General features: G+C 33.9%; 1 protein-coding gene across 7 annotated transcripts in view; it reads left to right on the top strand.

The window, feature by feature from the left end:
- The window catches only part of TMEM161B (transmembrane protein 161B), a 69,841-nt gene extending 47,774 nt beyond the window's left edge, over nucleotides 1-22,067 (top strand). For 4 of the 7 annotated variants that reach the window (XM_024120687.3, XM_024120646.3, XM_024120676.3 and 1 more), the window contains 7 exons: nucleotides 10,192-10,343; nucleotides 10,796-10,856; nucleotides 11,365-11,505; nucleotides 14,514-14,627; nucleotides 18,337-18,511; nucleotides 19,509-19,605; nucleotides 20,771-21,873. In XM_024120687.3, the coding sequence (XP_023976455.1) occupies nucleotides 10,192-10,343; nucleotides 10,796-10,856; nucleotides 11,365-11,505; nucleotides 14,514-14,627; nucleotides 18,337-18,511; nucleotides 19,509-19,605; nucleotides 20,771-21,048 (1,018 nt within the window). In that variant the 3' untranslated portion in view covers nucleotides 21,049-21,873. Of the gene's footprint in view, nucleotides 1-10,191; nucleotides 10,344-10,795; nucleotides 10,857-11,364; nucleotides 11,506-14,513; nucleotides 14,628-18,336; nucleotides 18,512-19,508; nucleotides 19,606-20,770 lie in introns of all 7 variants that reach the window. The other 3 variants (XM_007122102.4, XM_024120704.3, XM_055086656.1) reach the window with 3 other exon arrangements.
- The last annotated feature ends 1,256 nt before the right edge of the window (nucleotides 22,068-23,323 follow it).

The raw sequence follows: 23,323 nt of genomic DNA, 5'->3' as shown, positions 1-23,323 counted from the left end.
TTTGTGAAAAATTTTTGAGAAACGTCTGTGAAACCTCTGTGTTTATTCCTTAGGTTACTATACACTAGATTTGTATATTGGCAAAAAAATTGGCAACATTTCTTATCAGAATATGATTTCTTTGTATTTCTTTCCTTCTCAAAAGAGCATTTATAAAATACCTTTGAATAATTTCAAGGTGTTACAGTGTAGAAGACATTTTCTTAATACGAGAATTGGGTCTTTAAAGCAATGTAAGTATAAATTATGTTAAAACATCGTAGTGCTTTGACACGTATATGTTATTAAAGTTGTTATCCTAGATGACGGAAATTTGCCATTTTTAGAACTAAAAATTAAGCCTATTCATTATTTCAAAGCTCTTATCTCTAGCTCAAAGATAAATATATTTAAAATACTTCCTACCGTGTAAATCTTCCTACCTGTCCTTGATTTTTCTTTTCTGTTGTAATTTTTGTATCTATAAATTTTGGCCTAATTCCAGTTGTGAAATACATTGACATTAAATTAGAACTTTAAAAATGTCAGCCACATGGCAGAAAAAAATATATTCCATCCCTAACATTCTCTTTATTTCAGGGGTTGAGATTTTATAATATAAAGCAAAATAAGCTAGCACCCAAAGTAGGTGGCCCGTTTAGCTAGGACTGAGGGGTTAATTAACAAGGGGGAGAATTATTAAAGAAAAAGAAAATGACTATTTGCATCAATGGTTTTGCATTTATAGTTTTGAATATTTACTAATATAATATTCTCTATGAAAGTCTAATGTACAGGATGATCTATGAAAGTAATAATAGCAAGATAAAGGTAGGGAGAAGCATTTACTTAAGTGAAGGTACTTGGCCATTATTTCCATTAAGTCATAAGTAAATAAATGTTATATTTTTACCTAGTAAGTGTTTTTTGTTATACATGTACTGATAGAAGCCTAATTTTGGTATTATCATAATGTTATTTACATTATTGAGTTGTATATGTGTGCAAAAGGGTTAAAAATAACTATATCTAATTTACTTGGAAATTGTGGACAATTAGTGAAGAAAGATCAGATCAAAGGAAATAGCTCTTAGAGAAATTTTATTTTGAAAGCCATTTCTATAGTATTTCATGTGTAGTTTATTTTTTATTTTTCTATATGAATAACTTATTGTTAATAAGCATATTCATGGGATTAGAGAATAAAAGGATGTTTCTTCCTTATTTAGAAACAATGTGTTATATAAGTATTAGAGAAATTTGATAAGTATCTCAACCAGAAACTTTGTTAATCTCTTAGCTAGTACAGAAAGTTTCTATAAGTGATCTCAAAAGAAAGTTACCACAGTTGTTAGTGAGGAACTAAATGTGGTACCATAATGTAGTTATTTCTCCTATCTCTTCAAAAAAAAAGCCAGATTTATATTCTGATATGTCTAATGCTAACAAAAGTCTGTCTTCTTTTTAGGAGATTTTTGTTTAGTCTACTACCATGTACTACTGTTTGGGTCTATTATATATTAATTGAATAAAATACACATTGCTCTAAAAATTTGGTAGGATAAGCAGTTGAGTTTTGAGTTGAAACATAATGAAGCATCTACAAAATAAAATCCGAGAATAGACTTCAGTTGGTTCAGCATATCTTTGAGTAACTCTTGGCCAGTTTCTTCTTGACCAGGAGTGAACTGTTAAGGGTTGTTGCTGGAAAATACTCAGATTTTTTTCTTATTTTGTAGGGAATGTATAGCTGTTAGAAAAGCTGCCTATTTACTTCTCTATAAAATAGGTCAAGTACTTGTTGTATTCTGTCCTGGGTGTATGTATGTCACATCTTTGCCAGTGAAAGACTTAGACTGTATTGAAATCTTAAGGTTTTTATGATCATAGTGTTTAACAAGCATGGGAAGCTTTTCTAACAGTTGGTTAATGTTAATCATCTTTAACATTTTACTATTTTAATAAATAGGACATGGAAATAATCTCAGTGCATATGTGTTTTACACTGTGAATTTGTGTGTAGTTTAGGTTCTGTTAAACTCTAGGACATAATGTACTTTGTTCCAGAGTGGGGGTACATTGTAGATCAAGATTTTATTAAACTCTAAATTGAATTTTCCAAAATGTTAACTTTTATTAAATACTATATATACATTGTTTATATGGACAAAAAGTTCTAAAAGTGTTGTATTAGAAACCAAGAGTCCCTTACCTTCTTGCCACTTCTGGTCCTGTTTTAGCTGTTTATTCTGGCTTTAAAATTTTTTTCACATTTCTAAGTATAATGCTTATACTACTGACACTTAATTCATCACTTTTAATAGTTGAGGATTTTTCTTAAACTGTCATCCTCTGTGTTTTCTCTTTTTTATGTTCTTAATGTAGTTACTTTACAATTTTTGCTGAAATCAGTTCAGTGATTTTTTAAAAATTTATTTTATTTATTTATTTTGGCTGCATTGGGTCTTCATTGCTGTGCGCGAGCTTTCTCTATTTGCGGCAAGTGGGGGCTACTCTTCGTTGCGGTGCGCAGGCTTCTCACTGCGGTGGCTTCTCATTGCGGAGCATGGGCTCTAGGCGCTCGGGCTTCAGTAGTTGTGGTGCACGGGCTCTAGAGCACAAGCTCTAGAGCGCAGGCTCAGTTGTTGTGGCGCATGGGCTTAGTTGCTCCGCTCCATGTGGGATCTTCCCGGGCCAGGGCTCGAACCCGTGTCCCCTGCATTGGCAGGCGGATTTTTAACCACTGCGCCACCAGGGAAGCCCTCTGTGCCACCCGGGAAGCCCTCTGATTATTATACCTATATAAATATTGTTCATATGTGAGCAATATATAATTATAAGGTATTATATCTTCTTTTGCAGTTTTTTCATTAATTAATAATTTTTTAAAATTTACTTACTTTTCTGTGTGTTTATTATTAATTCCACTAGCTTTTCAATATAGTTATTTCACAACGTCACTCATAATTTGTATTAGTTCCTCTTCCATCCCACCCCCACCCCCATAGAGATACCCTTCCCAGAGACCTCTGTTCTCTGGCTTTTTATCTGGACTGGTTGACCTTTTGGCTTGCTACACAACTGTCATCCTGGGACTTATTTTTGTTGTCATCCTAGGAATTCCCTTTGCCTTTCTCCCAAGTTTAATTTCCCATTTCTAGGAATCAGTGTTTTTCTCTTTCTTGGTTTGTTTAGATGTTTTGGTGGAGCTTTTTGCACATGTGAGGTAACCAGTTTTAGACTTTGCAGTTTTCAAAATGTCTTAATTCTCTGCTCTCATTTATTTAATTGATATTTTGGTTGAATAGTGAATTCTGGGTTGTCAGTATTTTTCTTCATAATTTTGCAGACATTGCTCCATTGTCCTCAGTGTCAAAGTTGCTGTGAAGAAGTACAATGTCATGATGTTTAATCTTCTGCATATGACTTGTTTTTCTTTATTTTTCTTTTCAGAAGGTTTTTACAGTCTTCTCTTTATTTGTCTGGTTTTTGAAGGTTTATGATCATGTGCCTTGTTGAGAATCTTTTTTCATTCTTTGTGCTGGGCTTTTGGTAGGCTCTTTTAATTTGGAAACTTCAAGTTTGGAAATTATCTTGTACTATGTCTCTGATAGTTTTTTCCCTTCTGTAATCCTCCCATCCCCTGTTCTCTTTCTCCCTCTTGCTTTTGTTCGTCGGATATTGTGCCTCCTGGATTGATCATTTCATTTTATCATCCTTTCTGCTTTCTTATATCTGTGTCGCACTACAGTTCAGGGTAGCTTGTATACTTGGCAAGTGAGTTATAGTAGTTAAGTGCTACGAGTTCAAAAGAGGAAGAGAATGGTCTGGGCAGAAGAGGTAAATGGTAAGCTTCGTGAAGGATGTGGAGCTTGAGCTGAGCCTTTGATTAGGTAGAGGGAAGGGAAGAGGGTAGTTCAGGTAATAAGTTATGATCCAAGACAGTATAACTGTTACATTTAGGCAATGGTAAATACACTGTTCTGATTTAAGTGGAGGTTTGGGGACTATTGAATGAAAGCTTGAACATATGGGCGTAGGTAGATCATAGTATTACATATCAGAATATAGTTTGTGTGTTTACACTGTGGGTTATGGGAAGGTTTTGTTCCAACATAGAGCTCAACAAGTAGTTGGTTTTAAGATTTATCTACTCTTCAGTATGAATTCAAGATGTAGGCATTATAACCTGGATTTGGTTGCATCTAATTATTTTTTTTCCTTTAGTGTTGACATATTTTGTAATTTATTTAATAAATCTGGGGTAACAAAATTTGGCAGTAGGTATAATCTTTGAGAAATTTCATTTTGGTCATTTGATATCACTTTTGGCTAAAGATGTTATTTTGCTTTTTAGTGTAAGTGAAGGGGTTGGAATTTGTATCTTAATAGACTCTAGTATCCATTTTCAGTAAAAATGAAACAGTGTTTTTCCAACCTGGGCTTGGGGCCCTCAGGCAATGAGAGAGATCATAGCTAAATCTCAAAAGCATTTCATTTGTGGTTTTGGAGTTTTTATGTTTTGTTTTTAAATCTTTTTCCTTTTTCCTTGTTATCTCCTAATATGTAAGCTTTTCATTAGAATGCCAAGAAAGAGATGGACCTGTAGTGTTTGATAGTAGTAAAATGAACCACTAGCTTTGTTTCTTTTATTTTTAAGTTTCAGAGAAGAGATAGATGAATAAGGAGCATGGGATTCAGAATATCCTGGAGAGAAAAGTTTGAGCATCTGTATTTTAGAATCTCATCATCACTCTTAAACAGTGTTTCGTGTTTCATAAAACTGCATCTTGAATGTTGAAAGTTAGATGAAGTTTATTTTAAGACTTGTAAAATTGTTCTTAACTTGCTGTCTTAGAAAACTTGGTACTCTACTTCATTATAAGAAAAGCTGCTATTTGCATGGGGAAAAGCTCCAGTAGTCCTCTTTATTTAAAAATCAGATTTTTTTCTTTGTTATTTGCTTTTGTATTGTTTACACTTAACCTGGCTTAACTCTTACTGAAGTGATTAATATCACTTATTAATCATAAATATAATTAGGTTATGCTTTTAAAATTACATAATTTAAAAAATAATTGTATTATAGACTCTTATAATGCTGTTCTGTCCTATAAGGAGAAGTTCAGAAGATTAACCAGGGAAGTCTTAACTTTGTAGTTTTTCTTTATTAATTGAACTACTAAAAAAAAATCATTTATAATGTAAATTTAAACTACAATGTGTTTATTACTTTGGTTAATTAGAAAACTCTTCCAAGAGCTTAGTTTATGCAAGATGGTTTAGAGTTATGCTTTGTAACCTTTTTTTTTTTTTTTTTTCTGCCTGCACACACAGCTGACTCCTCTTAGAGGCATCTTTCATTACAAACAATATATCTTCACCCAGGTTAATGGGATGGGTGTGCGCTTATGGTGGGGCAGGTCCTACCTCTATCTCCCCTAGCTGGAGCCTGTTGTTTACTGTCAGAGTTCTGACCTGGATACATAGTCTTCCTAATTGTTTTTCCCTGTAAAGTCTTTTTACTTTAAGCAACTGTAGACTACCAGTGTCTTTGATGTGAGAGCATAAATGCAAAAAGTCTGAAATAAATGATATTCTTACAGAAAAGGAGGAGAAAATAGTGGTAGGATATATGCAATGATTAAGTTATAGAAAAGTTTAAAAAATTCACATCACATCTTAAAATGACATGGAAACTAAATGTGCTTTGTTAAACCTCCATCAATCATTTTAATTGAAATTGACATCCTATCAATTTGACAGCCCTACTTAAGCTTAATATAACAAAATCATGCCAACTTCTGCAGTGATGTAGTATAGTCTTATTGCTTATAAATGATTTAGTAGTTAGCCAAAATAGGAAGAGGATTGACAACTATGTTTAGGGAAAACTTGAACAATAATGTTAGGTGATTTTAGAAAGAATATCGAAGGAATAAGACATGGAAATACCACAGAATTCTTCATTACAAAGTAAGAACTGGAGTGTAAATATCACTCTTTAAATTCTTACTATAATTTGCAAAGATTGTTGGTTTTACAGATATATAAGACTTGAGGATTTATTTCCCTTGTTGTAAAATAATTTAGCTTCCCTTTTCCCCTGATGTTCAATATCATAGAAAAACTGACATCTATTATCATGTGGATTAGCTCTTTTACTTCAGTAGCGTTTCAGGTATCTGTGTATTGCAGTACTCTATAACCAGAGTACTGCAGAGTTAAATTGAGCAAGATAACCTTGTGTCGGGGTGCTGAATATTTGGTGGAGGAAATAATGTAAACCAGTGGCATTTCCATGTTTATTAGTTTTAATTTTTACATTAGAGCAGTAATTTGTTAATAAGAACCTATTGTATAGCACAGGGAACTCTATTCAGTACTCTGTAATGACCTATATGGGAATAGAATCTAAAAAAGAGTGGATATATGTATATGTATAACTGACTCACTTTGCTGTACAGCAGAAAGTCACACAACATTGTAAATCAACTATACTCCAATAAAAAAATTAATTAAAAAAGTAATTTGTTCAAAACTTGACCATTTTATATATATATATATATATATATGTAACCTGAGTTATGGTGAATATAAGAAGACATTCATTTTTATTTTTTAACTATATGGATTTTTTTAAAATTTTATTTATTTTTGGCTGTGTTGGGTCTTCGTTGCTGTGCACGGGCTTTCTCTGGTTGCAGCGAGCGGGGGCTACTCTTCGTTGTGGTGCGCAGGCTTCTCATTGCGGTGGCTTCTCTTGTTGCGGGGCATGGGCTCTAGGCTCGTGGGCTCAGTAGTTGTGGCTTGTGGGCTCTAGAGCACAGGCTCAAAAGTTGTGGCACACGAGCTTAGTTGCTCCGTGGCATATGGGATCTTCCCGGGCCAGGGCTCGAACCCGTGTCCCCTGCATTGGCAGGAGGATTCTTAACCACTGCATCACCAGGGAAGCCCCAAATATATGGATTTTTAATTTCCAAATCTCTTTTAAAAGATAGTTCTCTCTAAACATAATAACAAAGGTATTAATTTTTAAAAAATTTTCATTGGAGTGTAATTGATTTAAGAAGACATTTAGAATGAATGTAACATACCTGGTAAATGTCTTCAGGTGTATGCCTAAGTTCTATAGTATTTCTGGTTATATGGATCCTAAAGCATGTATTTGTTATAGCAAATATGAAAACATGCAGAGGTCTTTTTTTTTTTTGAGGTACGTGGGCCTCTCACTGTTGCGGCCTCTCCTGTTGCGGAGCACAGGCTCCGGACGCGCAGGCTCCGCCGCCATGGCTCACGGGCCCAGCCGCTCTGCGGCATGCGGGATCCTCCCGGACCAGGACACAAACCCGTGTCCCCTGCGTCAGCATGCGGATTCTCAACCACTGCGCCACCAGGGAAGCCCTGCAGAGGTTTTTTAATCAAAAAGTTAATAGGGTATCATCTAGCTTTTCATGATCTGGTTTTGTTTGTCTTAAAAGGAAATCAGGGGCTTCCCTGGTGGCGCAGAGGTTGAGAGTCCGCCTGCCGTTTCAGGGAATACGGGTTCGTGCCCCTGTCCGGGAAGATCCCACATGCCGCAGAGTGGCTAGGCCCGTGAGCCATGGCCGCTGAGCCTGCGCATCCGGAGCCTGTGCTCCGTAACGGGAGAGGCCGCAACAGTGAGAGGCCCGCGTACCGCAAAAAAAAAAAAAAAAAAAAAAGGAAATCAAGTACTTAATTTATAGAATGTAGCATTATAAGTAACATTATAATAGTCTGTAAAGAAATATATTAAAAAGTTGAAATAAATTCCTAGTACAGCAATTTTTAGATTGTACCTCCACCTTGCGTGTAGATTGTATTCTGAAATGCTTGGAAATAAAATAATCTTCATTTTAGAGAAATAATGCTATAAATGGCATTTCCTTTCAGACTAGCCCATGAAAGTTCATTTGATCTATAATTAGCACACAAGACCACATTTTTTTCCAAAGAAAATAATTCTATTGCTAGTAAGTAATTAGGAAAATAAATTTTAGCAAGTATTTATCTTGAATCATGGAATTTGAGAAAGAGCAGAGAGGTTTGTGTGAAAGGGAGATTAGCTAGAGTGGGATTAACTGAGGTGAGAACAGTGAAAGTCAGGAAGGGGGATGATACTCACTGAAAAATGAGGTGCTTGACTAAAGGAGGTTAATAAAGACACTTCCTATCATACATTTCTGAGGGCCTCGTTGCCCCAGGAATAGGTGGATAAAAATGAGCTATTCTTATATTTCATTTTTTTTTGACATTTAAAAGAGGGAACTATCTTCTAAATAAGCCTTAAGAAAACAAAGCCTAAGCCTTTATAAAACTTAGAACATCCTTTAAATTTATAACCCTGAGTGGTAAATAATTTGTATTTTTGTTATTACCACTGATAGAAACAGATCTTAGATTAAAACTTTTTCTATATTATTTTTTTACTTTGAGTATATTATACTAGAGAAAGAATTGTTTTTATCTCATTCTTCAAAAGGTGTATTTACCATTAAAGCATAGAATTAGTAGTTTCAGCTTACCTAAACTACCATGTAAAACATTATTTCTATGGCAAAATTTGTTCACTGATTGTTTGAGTACCTACTGTGTGCCAGGCACTTCTTTTGGTGCTCTAACTAAGCAGTGCGCAAGAGACAAGAATCCTTGATATGGAGTTTACATTCTAGTAGAGATTTATTTCAAGTTGCATTTGAAAGATGCAAGTAAGTCATCTGTCTTTATTACCTTCATGTTGGCTTACTTAGGGTAGGTTCCCGTAAGCTTTAGAGCAGCTGGGACTCTACATTTATATCCAGTATCCTAGTTAGGATCTTAATAGAGACTGGGTAATAACTATATTAGCATGTTTTAAATAGGCAGCAAAGGACATCTTCCTTTTAAAGAGCAAGGACGAGCGTCCTTATCCTTTCCCATCCATTCCTTAACAAGAATACTTCTGATTGTGAGGATGTTTGAATGAACTGTTTACTTCTGTCAAGGCAGCTCTGTTTTTAAAATGATTTCATGTGTTGCTGCTAACTACCGCATAGCTTAGGTGCTGTATACAGTATCTTAGAGGCAATATACTAAGTTGTTAAGCTGAACATACTCTGGATCCAGACTGCCTAGATTTAAATCCCAACTGCCTCTGATCTAGCTGTGTGATCTTGGGCAAGCTATTTAACCTATCTGTGCCATAATTTTTAAAAATCTGGAAAAGTAATGATAATAGTTGGCCAATGTAAGGATGAAATGAGTTAATTGGTAAAGCTTAGTGCTTGACAAGTACTAAATGACAGCTGCTGTTATTTCCTATGCCTGACATATAATTTATGTAAAAGTTGCTTTTCTAGATTTTTTTGGCCAAGCACCTTATTTTGTTTGGTGGGTTTATGCTTTCAAGGAGAACAATTTGGTATAATGGAAATCTGGATTCTAGCTATGGATCATCCACTGATTTGCTCTTGATTTGATTAATTACTAAGGGGGAGAGGGCTCAGATAAAATAGTCTCTTTAGTATTTTCACATAAAATTTAAATATTTAAAAATAGGTGAGCATGTTGAGCCTTTCGTTGTTTTTGAGTACTCAACAGGAACTTGTTTAAAGTATTTTGTTTTATCATACTGTGAAATGCTGATCCCAGATGCTTATTTAGTTTTTGTGCCACAGCTTACACATTGGCTATTAGTAATTCTCAAATTTTGAATTAGTGGATGATTTACAGATGATTCCTATGATGTGTGTTTAATTCTAAATATAAACTACTTGGCAAATATGCCCAATAAAAGGTAGTTCCCTAAGATAACTGGTACCTTGGCTTTTCTGAGAACTATTTCATAATAGTTTCACTGAGAACCTATTTCATAAAATTATTATAATAACCTCCTAGTAAATTTGAGTTAAAGTAGAAATACATTCTTTCCCTAATTACAGCTTAGTATGTGTATGTACACTTTTTATTAATTTAAAAATGTTATAAACTTCACTTAGATTTGCTTTGTTTTTATGTCCTATTTTCTGGAAGACTATTCAGATTTTCATTAGTTTTTCACTTACTTCCAAACGGCACTTTGTAGATAAGCATGTTGTAGCATCAAAATGAATGTTGTAGTCAAATTTTATTGGAGTTCAGGCCCTGTAAAGATGGTTGTGTTTAACTTCCACAAAGTTATTTGTGGTTTTTCCTGAACTTTTCCTTCTGCAGCAAAGTTCTATTTTCATTAACTACACACTATTTTAAAGTAGAAGATGGTGGTGAAAGATCAGTCTGTGTTACCTTTGGATTTTTTTTCTTTGTGAAAGCAATGGCAGTCTTGATTGTAACAGAAAACTATCTGGAATTTGGACTCGAAACAGGTAATAATTTCATATCTGTTAAGTTTTTAAAATTAGGTTTGAGGCATATGTTCTGTAATGTTCTAAATAATTAACCTTTATTATTCTTAAGATCTTCTTTTTTTTTTTTTAGCTAAGCTTTTGCTACCTTTTTCCGAAAATGCTGTTCCCTCCCCATTTTTTCCTTAAAGTTAAATAAGTTTCACCAATGCTAAAGTTGCCTCACATAGATAAAGATGCAAATTTTAATGCAAATTTTATGCATACTCATGGACTGTACAAATATCAAAGGGATGTTTTCAAAGACTATTTCTCCTAATAACTAAGTTTTATTGCATTTTGACATACTAATTAGCACATGAAAGAGCTATGCTCATCACTTCAAAATTAAAGATGTTCTGTTTTCTAGCATTTTATTTCCAAAGATTCTGTATTTTACCCCTATGATAAGAGTAAATTTTTTCCCCCTACAGGGTTTACAAATTTTTCAGACAGTGCGATGCAGTTTCTCGAAAAGCAAGGTTTAGAATCTCAGTAAGTTTTTTAAATTAAGTATTATTTGGATTTAATTTTTTCCATTTTTGGTAAAATAGCATTTACTATAAGTGGTTCTTTGTTTTTAATCAGTGAAAAGAGTTCTTTTTTAAGTAGGACTGTCTCTTTTTTAGCAATATTCTTACTCATGTTTTTTACATTTGTATAAAGTATCTTTTATAGAATTCTCATTTGAATTTGCTCTTATTTATTAACTTAATTCCTCTTCTACTAGAGATTAAATGAAATTTATGAATCACATGTTATTTTCTATGTTGAACTTGTAGGTTGGATTGTTAAAATTGTGACTTAAGAAATGTCTGATTTACTTTATACTTCACCAAAATCCTTTATGGATGATTGAATAAGAGCAGTCTTTTTGTAGGAGTTTACTTTGTTTGTATTACTGTTATTATTGTGGTTTGTAAAGTAATTGATTAGAAGAATGGAAATTTCTAGAAAGTTAACTTCAAAAGTTTATCAGCTTTTTAAAAAATTTTATTTTTAGGGGTCCTGTTTCAAAACTTACTTTCAAATTTTTCCTGGCTATTTTCTGTTCACTCATTGGGGCTTTTTTGACATTTCCTGGATTACGACTGGCTCAAATGCATCTGGATGCCCTGAATTTGGCAACAGAAAAAATTACACAGTAAGCGGAAAATGTACATAAGCACATGCAGATAAATATATGTTTTCCATCTTAATGAAGGTATATTATTGTAATGAAATCATAAATTATTGTATTGAAAATTAATAATCATTTGATGTCACACTTCTTCCTCTTTCTACTATAAGCAAGCTTCTTTCATTCACTTCTAAATTTTAAGTCCTATGTAAAAAAACCCAACTAAATTATTAAATTTCTCTTATATGTTAAAATGGAAATATCAATATTTATGTTAGTTCTTTTGAACTCAGAGATGAATGTTTATGATATTGTAATCTCTGCCACTGATCTAAGGATCTATGGAAATTTCTTTAAATCAGAAATTTTAAGTTAAAAATACTTGTTTAAATTTCATATAAATAATTTTATTTAAATAATTTAATATTTTTTATTTAAAGTATTTTATTTAAAAATGTTTTGAAAGTAAATCTGTATACATAAGAAATGTTTGTTTTCCTTATATTATTGATCTGTTTGCAAGATTATTTTAGTTCGGGATTGCTAATACTGTACAGTGTTAAATATCATAGATTACTATTTTAGTTTTCAAATGGAGAAATCGTATTTGAATCTCTGCATATTGTTCAGAGCCCATTTACTATATTATTTGTGGTTATCACAGATTTTTGGTTGTTGTTGGTGTGGACACCTTGGCAGATGGATAGATTTTTATCTTCATTTCATGTCCAGATCCAAATTTCCAAGTCCTCTTTTTGTTTTGCAGTAGAAGCCCAAGTTGAGAATATTCCATTTTGATATATGTATTTATAGTCATTAAGTTTCTCTGAGTAATCATATTTCCTAACATTTCTGCTCTTTAAAAGCCTATATTTAATGATGCTGATTCTCTAGTCTTTTCACATTCTTATCTCTTACCTATGTCATTTTCCTTTATTTTAATTTTGAAAGTTTTTTTGTGTTTTTCCTTACCTCCATTTTTCTGTATTTGCTTTGTGTGTGTATTTACTTATTCTCACCTCCCAGTACACACTCCTTCATCCCTCTTTTTTCCGCTCCTTTTACTCAGCATGCTGTTGGCTACATCCTGCCTTTCTCCCACCATCCGCCTGTCTAATGGCTCCTTTTAAAACAAAACCTGATTCTCCCCCTCCTCTCTACACACACACTTCAGTCCACTAACCCCAGTGTTATGATTTAAATAAGCTGAAAGAGTGGGTGGAGGGGAGCCCTTCACCAGCTACTGAAACCGCTGTGGGCTGCTCCTTGATACTAGAGTGTTCCCTAGCAACACTGCATACCTAATACTGCTGCTTTCTTCCCCTGCACCCGATGATTTACCCAGGCTGTGGGGTGAAAGAATCACTTTATAAAAACATTTAAAGCATTTAGTGATGGTTTGGGGTTGGGGATGGGGGCACGTTTTAGTTTCCTTCTCAGTAAAATGTGGCTTAAGATTTTTCCCTTTGGGAATTTGGATTTTTATTTTCAGTGTATTGCAAACTCCCCAACCCCACGCCCCCCCCGCCACACACACACACACACACACACACACACACTGTTGTAGCACTCTGCCCGGATACAGGGTGTGCTAAGCTAGTTTTGTACACACACACACACACACACACACACACACACACTGTGTTGTAGCACTCTGCCCGGATCCAGGGTGTGCTAAGCTAGTTTTGTACACACACACACACACACACACACACACACACACACACACACACACACTGTGTTGTAGCACTCTGCCCAGATCCAGGGTGTGCTAAGCTAGTTTTGTACACACACACACACACACACACACACACTGTGTTGTAGCACTCTGCCTGGATCCAGGGTGTGCTAAGCTAGTTTTGTTGTGAGAGCAGCATGACTGGCACAAAGAGCAGCTTTCTCCTTACCCCCATGGCCAGGCAGTAGTACTTGTTTTAGTGCCAGAGCTTAGAACCAGAGTTCCACCTCTCCCTGTCAGGTGTTCATGGTTTCCTGATCTGGCCATTTGCTCACATAAATCACTATCACTTGCACTGTAGTGGTATTTTGAAGTGTGGGTGTGTGTGGGTATGGGTGTGTGTGGGTGTGTGTGTGGGGGTGTGTGTATTTTAAACCCTCCAGTTTAGCTCCCCCAGCATGGTTGGTAATAAAAGCAGTACATGGTAATAAAATAGTCTGAAGAATTTTGTCTTTCTGAAATAAGGACGGTCTTTACCAGTCATGTATCTCTGTAGGATGCAAACTTGGGACAACAATTAAGAATGACATTACATCTCACACCTGAAACCTTTTGCTGTATTGGGTATTTTGCCTTGTAGGAGTAATATAAATTTCCTTGGTTTTTATAGGATAGGGAAATTAATTTCAGGTATGTTCATAATGCTTCAAGAAGAAATAAAAATGTGAGTCACTTATTATTTTAACAATGTAATTAAAACATTATACATGTTCATTACATATTGAAAGTTTCCTCATTTATAAGAAAGTTCCTGCAGTAGCTTCCATCTGCCATATGCCTTCTAGTATTATGGACCTTGCTAATCACTGTCTCTTACTTGTAAATAATGAGAAGGCACTTTGTTTTAGCTGGACTGAAAAGTATCAAAAGATGACTCCTATACTGAAAATCCATTGGATTCATTGATTATGCAAAGTTAGAGAATCATTTAAGTACCAGTGTATTAAATCAGGGATACAGTAGGAGATTGTTAAAGAACACTAGAATAGGAGTGAACAGATTTAGATTTTACTGCTAGATCTCCTTCTAACCTGTAATATTGCCACGAGCAAGTCATTTAACTTTTCTCAATCTGAATGTTCTCATCTGAACAATTAAAATAATGAGGTATTTTTGCAAGGGCTCAAATCAGTGTTAAGTAGTAATGATAAATATAAAATAATGGTGACAATAGTACCTTAATATAGAATACTGAAAATAAGTTCCTACCTTCATTTTTTAAGTCCTAAGGTTCTGTAGTTTATTAGTGTATTTTGTTTCTGGATTTTTATGTTTATTTCTTACATACTTTCAGAACATTACTTCATATCAACTTCTTGGCACCTTTATTTATGGTTCTGCTCTGGGTAAAACCAATCACCAAAGACTACATTATGAACCCACCATTGGGTAAAGAAAGTGTCCCTTTGTAAGTATGGGTATTTGGGGGCTAATTTTTATTTCATTATATGATCAAAACTTTTCTAAAATATTATTTACTGTGTTCACATTTTTTAATGATAACATTAGGACACTGTATTTTTAAAACATTAATAGAAATGTTTTAAAATATATTATAAAATAGAAACTATAGGTCATCATTTTACCTTTTTGTGATCTTCATTAATGGTTTTGGATGATTATTACTCTGCACTAATATTATCTTGTACAGTTGTAAGTTTTTCTGCTTTTTTTAAGACACTACATTTCTCTTATTTTTTTCTTAATTGTGAAAATTATGGAGGAAAAAATGAGTAGTATAAATGGAAATTCATATATTTAGCCCCTTAAGAGTTAACATTTTCCATATTTGCTCCACTGTTTTTTGTTTTGTTTTTTGATGAAGTAGTTTTTCAAGTAAATTAGAGGCGTAACATTTTTACCCCTAAGAACTTTAGTATGCATCTCTAAAAAATAAGGATATTTTTCTACATGACAATATTATCATCATAGCTATCAAAATTAAAAAATAAAGCCTTAACGTTGTTATCTAATATTAGGTCGTATTTCCCCAATTAGACAACTGTATTTTAAGAGAAGAAGGTAACATAGAAATAATTCATTAAAAGGCATTAACTATACTTGATATGTTAACTCATTAGCCTTATGGAACTATGTTAGAGTAATAAAAAGATTCAGGCAGAGCTGGTTCAAACCTCAGTTCTGATCCTCACTAAAACTGTCACTTGAGAGAGATTATTTAACTTCACTGAACCTCTGTTTCCCCATCTGGAAAATGAAGATAATAGTATCCACCTCACAAGGTTATCATTGGAATTAAATGAAAGAACACATGTAATGCAACCAGCTGGAAGTAAGTGCTTAATAAATGTTCCTTTCACTGCTTTGCCTCATCAGAATTAAAATAGAAAATCTTGACTAGTCAGTGATTCTACAGTATGCATTGTATATTATGTATTTCTTTTAGATCCTGGTACAAATTTGTCTTGAAGTGTAGAATCTGTGATGACCATGATTTTTTTTTTTAACACCTAATCTTATTGAACTTAGAAAGTATACATTGAAGTCATAACATTTTTTCCCCCACACAAGTAAGCTTTAATGGTAATTTTAACTTGACAGTTTCACTGAGTATTTAAAAGTAATCCTAAGGATCGTAGGTTTCCAGACCAAATCTCAGATAAACTTTTAACCCACATCTTTGATGCTGAAAGCATTCCTAGTCCTTCCTTGAAGTTTGATCATGGAAGTTGGATTTTATACTTCTGTAATTATGTTTTCTGATTTTATATTTGCCTTAGTTTAATTAAGAAAACAAGGAAACTAGCATTTGTGACATACACCAGTTATTATGCTGGGTATTGATATTTTACATATTTTATCTCATTCATTCTTATAGTAATTCTCTATTTATGATTGCTGTTCTCATTCCATTTTATAGATGAAATAACACACTCAGAGGTTAAATAATTTGGCTAAGGTTATTCAGCCAGATCTGGTGTATGTAAAGCATTTAGTAGTTATACCAACATTCATTTCCCCACTTGTAGCCTACAAAATTATGTACAGATTAATAGTGAATACTATGCTTAAAGGAAGTAGGAAGAAGGAATTTTCCCCTTGGTATATTAAATTACAGGAAAAATTTTGTTGCACATGAAGACCTAGAGTCCTCTTCCTATAGCCTTATGTCGTTGGTCCCTTTTGCTGACCTTCATAAATGAAACAGAATTACAGTCATATCTCTGCTCCATTTTATTCTTTTTTTATTTGTCAGATCATTACATTAAGTGATTAGACAGGTGATTTTTAATTTTTGTTTAAACTCCAAAGTCCATGTTGTAGATTGAGAAAAAATGGCTGCCTGTCAACCCAGGTTCTTCGTCTGTCACATGGATTAAATGGTTTGTCAAAGGCCCTTATTTGTAGTCAGAAGCAAAAATGGATAGAATGCAGTTTCAACCTGGAAATGTATTTAAACTCATCCACCCATGTGTTCTGCTTGGGCATCAAAAAAATAAAATGTGAGCAAGCAGAGTCCATATGTGTGTAACCTTGTGAGAAGAAAACCAGAAGAGAACGTATACGGTGAACCCTAGAATGACTTCAGGAATTTGGAGAAGTTTCTTCTGCCTGTTCTTTACCTGTATATTTTGCCCCAGCTCAGACTCTTTTTTGAGATACCCCATCATGTCAACTTACTAAATCCTTATGAAGTTGGTTAAATAATCTGAGTTAGCAGTACTATTTAATTAGGGACTCTTATCTAAATCCTGAACTCCTCATAAACAGAGCAGATATGTTTTGATTCACTGCCTTATACCATTCTCTTCATTTCTATTACCTGTCTCCCTCAAAGCATGCGTAATAGCTGTCTTCAGAATACTACCAGTCAAGCCTCCTGGTTGCACCACACCAGGGAGCACAGTATTGTCTGTAAGCCCCTGGAAAGGTTCAAGGCGGTGGATCGTCTTGACTTTTGTGTACTGTCAGTCTCACATGACTGATACCTTAATCTCATTGTTCATTACAGTGTAAATGTATTGATAAAAAGTTATGCATTTATGCTTTCTAACCAACAGTATATCTCTATTGGAGCTTTATGTCCATGTTCACTCATGACCTTGTGAAAAGGAAACCAAAAGAGAACATACATAATAAAGCCTTTGTTCCATCCCTATTTTCCCTCCACTTCATAAATAGTTCAAACCAAACTGTACACTTTCACATCTTCTCTGCCTTTTCTGTTTCCTGTACTGTTCTTCAACTTTATTTCCACAGGCAACTTCTAGATTGTAGTTTTAGTCCCTTTCCTAGGTGCTTACACTGGACAGAAGGAAGGGGTGATAATGGAGCCTATTTTGGAGCAAAGTGTTGTAAGGTTTTTTATCTTTTCCCACTTGGTCTTCTTTATAGCCATCCATTCTACCCTCATGGTCTTAAGAATTTGGGGGAGACCCCTATAAATTCCAGATCCTGTCTGGCAGATCACTCCACACATTTCAACAGTCACATATTAAGCGCCTGATGTGTGCTAGAGCTTTGAATAGAGTCAGGCATGGTGTAGGCATTATTTTCAAATTACAGTGTTATCTTTTATCAAAGCAGAAACTGTGGACCCCAAAAGGGCATCAGAATTTACCTCTTCTTTCTAAAGTCCTTTAGGGAACATACGATTTTGTCAGTATATCAGAATTCTTGATCCCAATCAGGAATTCAGCAGAGTGAAAGATCCTACTCAGGTATTTATATAATCAAACAAAACTGTAGCCAGAAATAGATGAGTTGATAACTTGATAGTTCCACAGGCAAGCTCCTCTGTTTTCCTTCTTTCTTTCTCATAGTCTCCAGTTTAAGAGCACCCAACTTCCCTTTTCGTCTTATAGCCGTTTTTCCCCCCATGGAGGAGGGTAGATAGAGAAAAGAATCCCAAGTGTTGTTCTACTTTTTTCTGTTAGATTTATCTCGTACTGTTTTATTTCATGATACATTTATCTGTTAAGCAAGTGAAAGTATCATGTAGTTAAGTCTGTGGTAGAGTGGGATACTTTTTATATCTCCATCTGTAGCTAAGTCTAGATTTCCCTATATCTTAAATGATGAACATTAACACATATAACTAGCATGCTAGCATATTTTGGTCTTTGAGAGCACCATATCAACTTTTTGATCTGTAGAATGACAGAAGCTACATTCGATACTCTGCGACTCTGGTTAATAATCCTGCTGTGTGCTTTGCGGTTGGCCATGATGCGTAGTCACCTGCAAGCTTACTTAAACTTAGCCCAGAAATGTGTGGATCAGATGAAGAAAGAAGCAGGGCGAATAAGCACGGTTGAGCTTCAGAAAATGGTAAGTTTTATACTGTAGTCCAAATGAAAAATAGCAAATACTGAGTTGTAAATGACTATAAATAGATGGGATAATCTTAAACTGACATGTCAGAGACTTTGATCTGATTCTGGTGCTAGGTGAAGAAAGGATCTCAATTCCCCTTCTTGCCTTAAGTACATTAAGTATCATACAGTTTGGGTTGCAAAGCTGTGGTATATCTACTTTTGGTAAATGGGACTCCCCTAATTGATTTGTAAGACATCACAATATATTGTAAAGCCTTTATGACTTAAAGAGTAGGAAATATTAGTTTTAGTGACTAAATGTATTCCTTTTAACATTATTCCAAGTACTTGAACATGAAACATAAAATTTAACTTAATGGGGATTCCAGAGAAGGAAGGTGCTAGGAATCCATCCACCATTATAATGGACTGGACCTATAACCTGATCGAGTCTTTTTGAAGAAATGTGATGTTGGGTCCTCTGTTTTTTACTCTCGAAATTTCATTGTAAGAAGTGTCTATCAAGATTCAAACAACTTTTTTTATGTTTTACCTTTCATATATTTTCATACTTTGTAGTTTTACCTCAGTCCAATATAAATGGGGATTAATGTTTTTATTTATGCTCATATATGACTGTTATTATTTAGTTTGATATTTTAGGTGTCTGTCTTTAGAGGTTTTAGCATTTTGTTTTATATGTGAAATAGTAAGTGAATATAAGCCATTTGAATTTTAGTGGTTTTGTTTCTCCAATTTGTATTAATCACTTAAATATTTTTAAGGAATTTATTCTAATATTTTCACATTTTAAAGAACCTTCGAACTGAGCCTTTCTGAAGTCAGTCTGGTGGCATTTGTAATGAAGTACAAGTTTATTACCATTTAGCTTTCTTCCCATGAAAGGATTATTCATCTCTTAAGCAATTCAGTTTGACGATTATATGAAAGTTTAATTCATTTGTAACATGTCAACCATGTTAGAAACTTAAGAATGTTGTTGGTTGCAGGTCGCTCGAGTCTTTTATTACCTTTGTGTCATTGCACTGCAGTATGTGGCTCCTCTGGTCATGCTGCTTCACACAACCCTGCTTTTGAAAACTCTAGGTAGGCATACCCTGACAACTGGGAAACATGTTGCTTTACTTTCTACCTATAGTTAATAATGCTTTTTGTTACCTACAAAGAAATAATCCTCTTAAAATTGTTTTTCTCTTTAGAAGTTTTAAGAGGAAACATGAAACTTTAAGCTGTGGAAGTTGATTCATTGATTTATCATCTTGATTTTGAAAATTCAGGCCCATATCATTTTATAATGTTAAAAGAATTGTTTGCTAAAGGTTAATTCTGAGTAACTAGAGTGAGCACTTTTCATCTTAATATTTTGTGTTGTAAGAGAGTAATTTAAGATTTTGTTAGTGCATAACATTTAAATTATTACTTGTAAACTTATGAATTACAGAACCCTTTGGTGAGTTCTGCTTCAGATAACTTACATTGATAGAGTAAAGATTTCTCAGTGGCAGAACAAAGTTCTTCTGTAAGTCTGTTCACTAAGCAATCCAGCCCATCTGTGGTGTTACTCAAGAATCTATTGTTGTATTGATCATTTCTTTGCTTAGGTCAGGCAGTCTGCCAGTGTTGGGGTTTTAGAAGCCAAAGGAACTAAAAGCATTATTGGGTGGGCATATAGATGCTTTAGAGCTGTGATAGATGTAAATGTCCTTCAGGAATCTATGGAACATAAAAGAGTAGCTCAGTTGTAAATTATGTGACTCATATTCTATCCAAAATAGGAAAGTGTATGATAAAAATATTTCTGGAAGCTATTAATAATCTCTCACATTGACATCAGAGAGAGTTTCTGAGAAAGAATTTATTCTGATATTCTAGAGGTAGAAAAGATTCTAAGAAGTTATAGAGTCTGTCCCTGTCACTGCATTAGAGGTAGTTGATTCATGGATTATGCAAGAAAAAAAAATGTTTTTGTTATTTTACCAGATTTTAGTGCAGTTAATTAAAAGTAAATTAGATTTTAGCTTTTATGTGCACCCCTACTGATAAGATTAGATTATAGTCTGGTCAAGTTAAGTGAATTTTCCCCAGGTGTGTAGAAAGATTATTATTTTACTTTATTTTCAACATTGAATAATTTGTTGTGCCACTAGACTTTTTGTTCTTAATTTCAAATATAAGTTAAAGAATTTATTTATTTTTTCTAAAGAGCTTTGGAATTACTCTTCACGTTTTATTTGCGTCTTGAATTTTCTAGGTAATCATTCCTGGGGGATTTATCCAGAATCTATCTCTACCTTGCCAGTGGGAAATAGTCCACCCTCCAATTCTGTTTACTCTGAATTACCATCTGCTGATGGGAAGATGAAGGTAACTGTTACACAAATAACAGTGGCACTGAGCAGCTTAAAAAACATTTTCACTCCTCTGCTTTTTCGAGGACTTCTGTCTTTTCTGACCTGGTGGATTGCTGCTTGTCTCTTTTCTACAAGCCTTTTTGGGCTTTTCTATCACCAGTATCTCACTGTGGCGTGAATCTCAGTTAACAAAAAAGGATATTGAAGTCACACTCTGAATTCAGATACTCGTACCTTTGAAGGTCTGACAAAAACCAGAAGAAAGCAAATACAAAGGAAGGAAAACCATATCAGAATATCTTGTTTTAAATACTTCCTCTGTATTCTCAGGGTGGATTAATGGTATTAATATTTAAAATTATAGAATAGATTGTTAACTGCTATACTGTGGCATTGGAATTTTAACTCCTTGTATTAATGGATGTGAGAGAGCTATCTATAAGTGTAATACTTCCGATGACCTTGGTTTACAGAAACCTCCATCAGTCTTTGAAACTTCTCATATGACTCCAGTTATTGATTGGTTGATCTTAATGGTATTATGGTACTGTTAATATTCATAATGGCTGCCTATAGAACAATCTTCAAACTGAGCCATGCTTTAGAGGAGGGAAAGGAGCTAATAAAGTCACTTCTGTTGGTACTATGCGAGTCACTCTTCAAACAGCAACAACAGCAAAATCCAACAGAAAGGAATAGCTACTGTATATTACAGTAAAGAAAGCTACATAGTAATTTTAAATTTAATGGAGTTGTACATGCTTAATATCTACAAGTACTGCTGCTTGAGAGTAGCAAGAATATTATTTTAAAATGCATTCTAGCCAACTTGAGGGATCTTTTAATATAATTGGCTACGTGAACATTTGCAGTCTTGCTATTAGGTTTGGACTGCCCATATTTTATTTTATTCTATGATCCTAAATATAGTTCTTTTTAATAGTCTAAAGATATTTATCAATATTGATCAAACTTTTAAAAAATTACTTTGTAATCCTGCTGACTACCTGTATGTATTGTACATATATATTATATATTAAATATATAATATATTGAGATTATAAAGATGAAAATATTGGGTTCTTATAATATTTTAAGTTGCTGAATGTATTTTAAAATGTGATTGAATGAGATGTGTTTGTATCTAGAAATTTTCTTTCTTTCTGGAACAAGATTAAAATACATTTTGAAAATTCATCTGAGCAAGCGATTTATTTGTATTGCCTTTGTGTGAGAGTACTTCCGATTTTATAAATATTTAGGTGGTTGCTGCCAAATTAAAATTATTTTTCTGTCATTTAAAAATAATTAGAACCTTTTGACAGATTTACCAGTATTATTTAAACCTATGTTTAATAGGACTTGTTTTAAATTTGTAGTGTTTGTATTTTATTTTTTATTTATTTTATTTGTAGTGTTTTTACTTTATAGGGCAGAAATTGAAGTAATTCGAATGAAAAATTCAAATGAAATGGGGGAAAAAAGTAAATTTGGGGGGATGCTTTTTTCCATAGGGAATGAATATAAGAGATAAACAGTTTTGTTTTGTTGGGTTTTTTTTCCAAATGAATAGAATTTACTGGTAAATATTCTTTCATATAACTGTCTTGAGAGGCTATGTATTATGTTTCAGTGCTATTGTCACTATTGAAAGCAATTTTGAAACTCTTCTTTTGGAATTACTTTAAAGGCTTGTGGTTCATATTCATTTGAATAATCTCAGTACAGCATGTTCCTGTCTTTTGGTGTAGGTTAAATATTTTGAAAATAGATGATATTTTAAATAAGACTGAGTGATAAAGTAAATGCTTAAGTTGGATAAAACTGGTTGAAATGAATAGTGAATATAGTCTAATGATAGTTCATGTGTATTTCCAAAAGCAGCATTCCAAATATATCTTGAGATATTAGCATCACTAAAATAAGTATCCTTATAACAAGATTACAGTGAAGTATGCCATTTATTTTGTTTATGAAAATTCTTACATGTTGGACTTGCAAAAAATCTCACCTGGTATTTATAACCATTCTTATTAAAAAGCTATACTGTGAAAGTTATAATTAAAGTTATTATTTTGATTTTCAAAGATTGTATAGTGGAGTTATATGGAGGGAAAGGAATAGAATTCATTATTGGATGGAATAATGTATTTTTGAAATACTATTGATTGACTCTTTTTAAACTTGAATTCTCCCTAAGTATATTATGAATTTACACAGACTGCTTGTTAACTGAAGTGATGAGTTGGTTTAGGTTTTTTTAGCCTTTTAAAGCAAATTTTTTTTTTTTTTTTTTCCCTCTGTTGTGGCTTCTCCTGTTGCGGAGCACAGGCTCCGGACGCACAGGCTCAGCGGCCATGGCTCACGGGCCCAGCCGCTCCGCGTCATGTGGGATCTTCCCGGACCGGGGCACGAACCCATGTCCCCTGCATCGGCAGGCAGATAGATTCTCA

The sequence above is a fragment of the Physeter macrocephalus genome, chromosome 8 (assembly GCF_002837175.3).
Source record: "Physeter macrocephalus isolate SW-GA chromosome 8, ASM283717v5, whole genome shotgun sequence".
Taxonomy (NCBI): domain Eukaryota; kingdom Metazoa; phylum Chordata; class Mammalia; order Artiodactyla; family Physeteridae; genus Physeter; species Physeter macrocephalus.
This window is presented reverse-complemented; position numbering and strand designations above follow the sequence as displayed.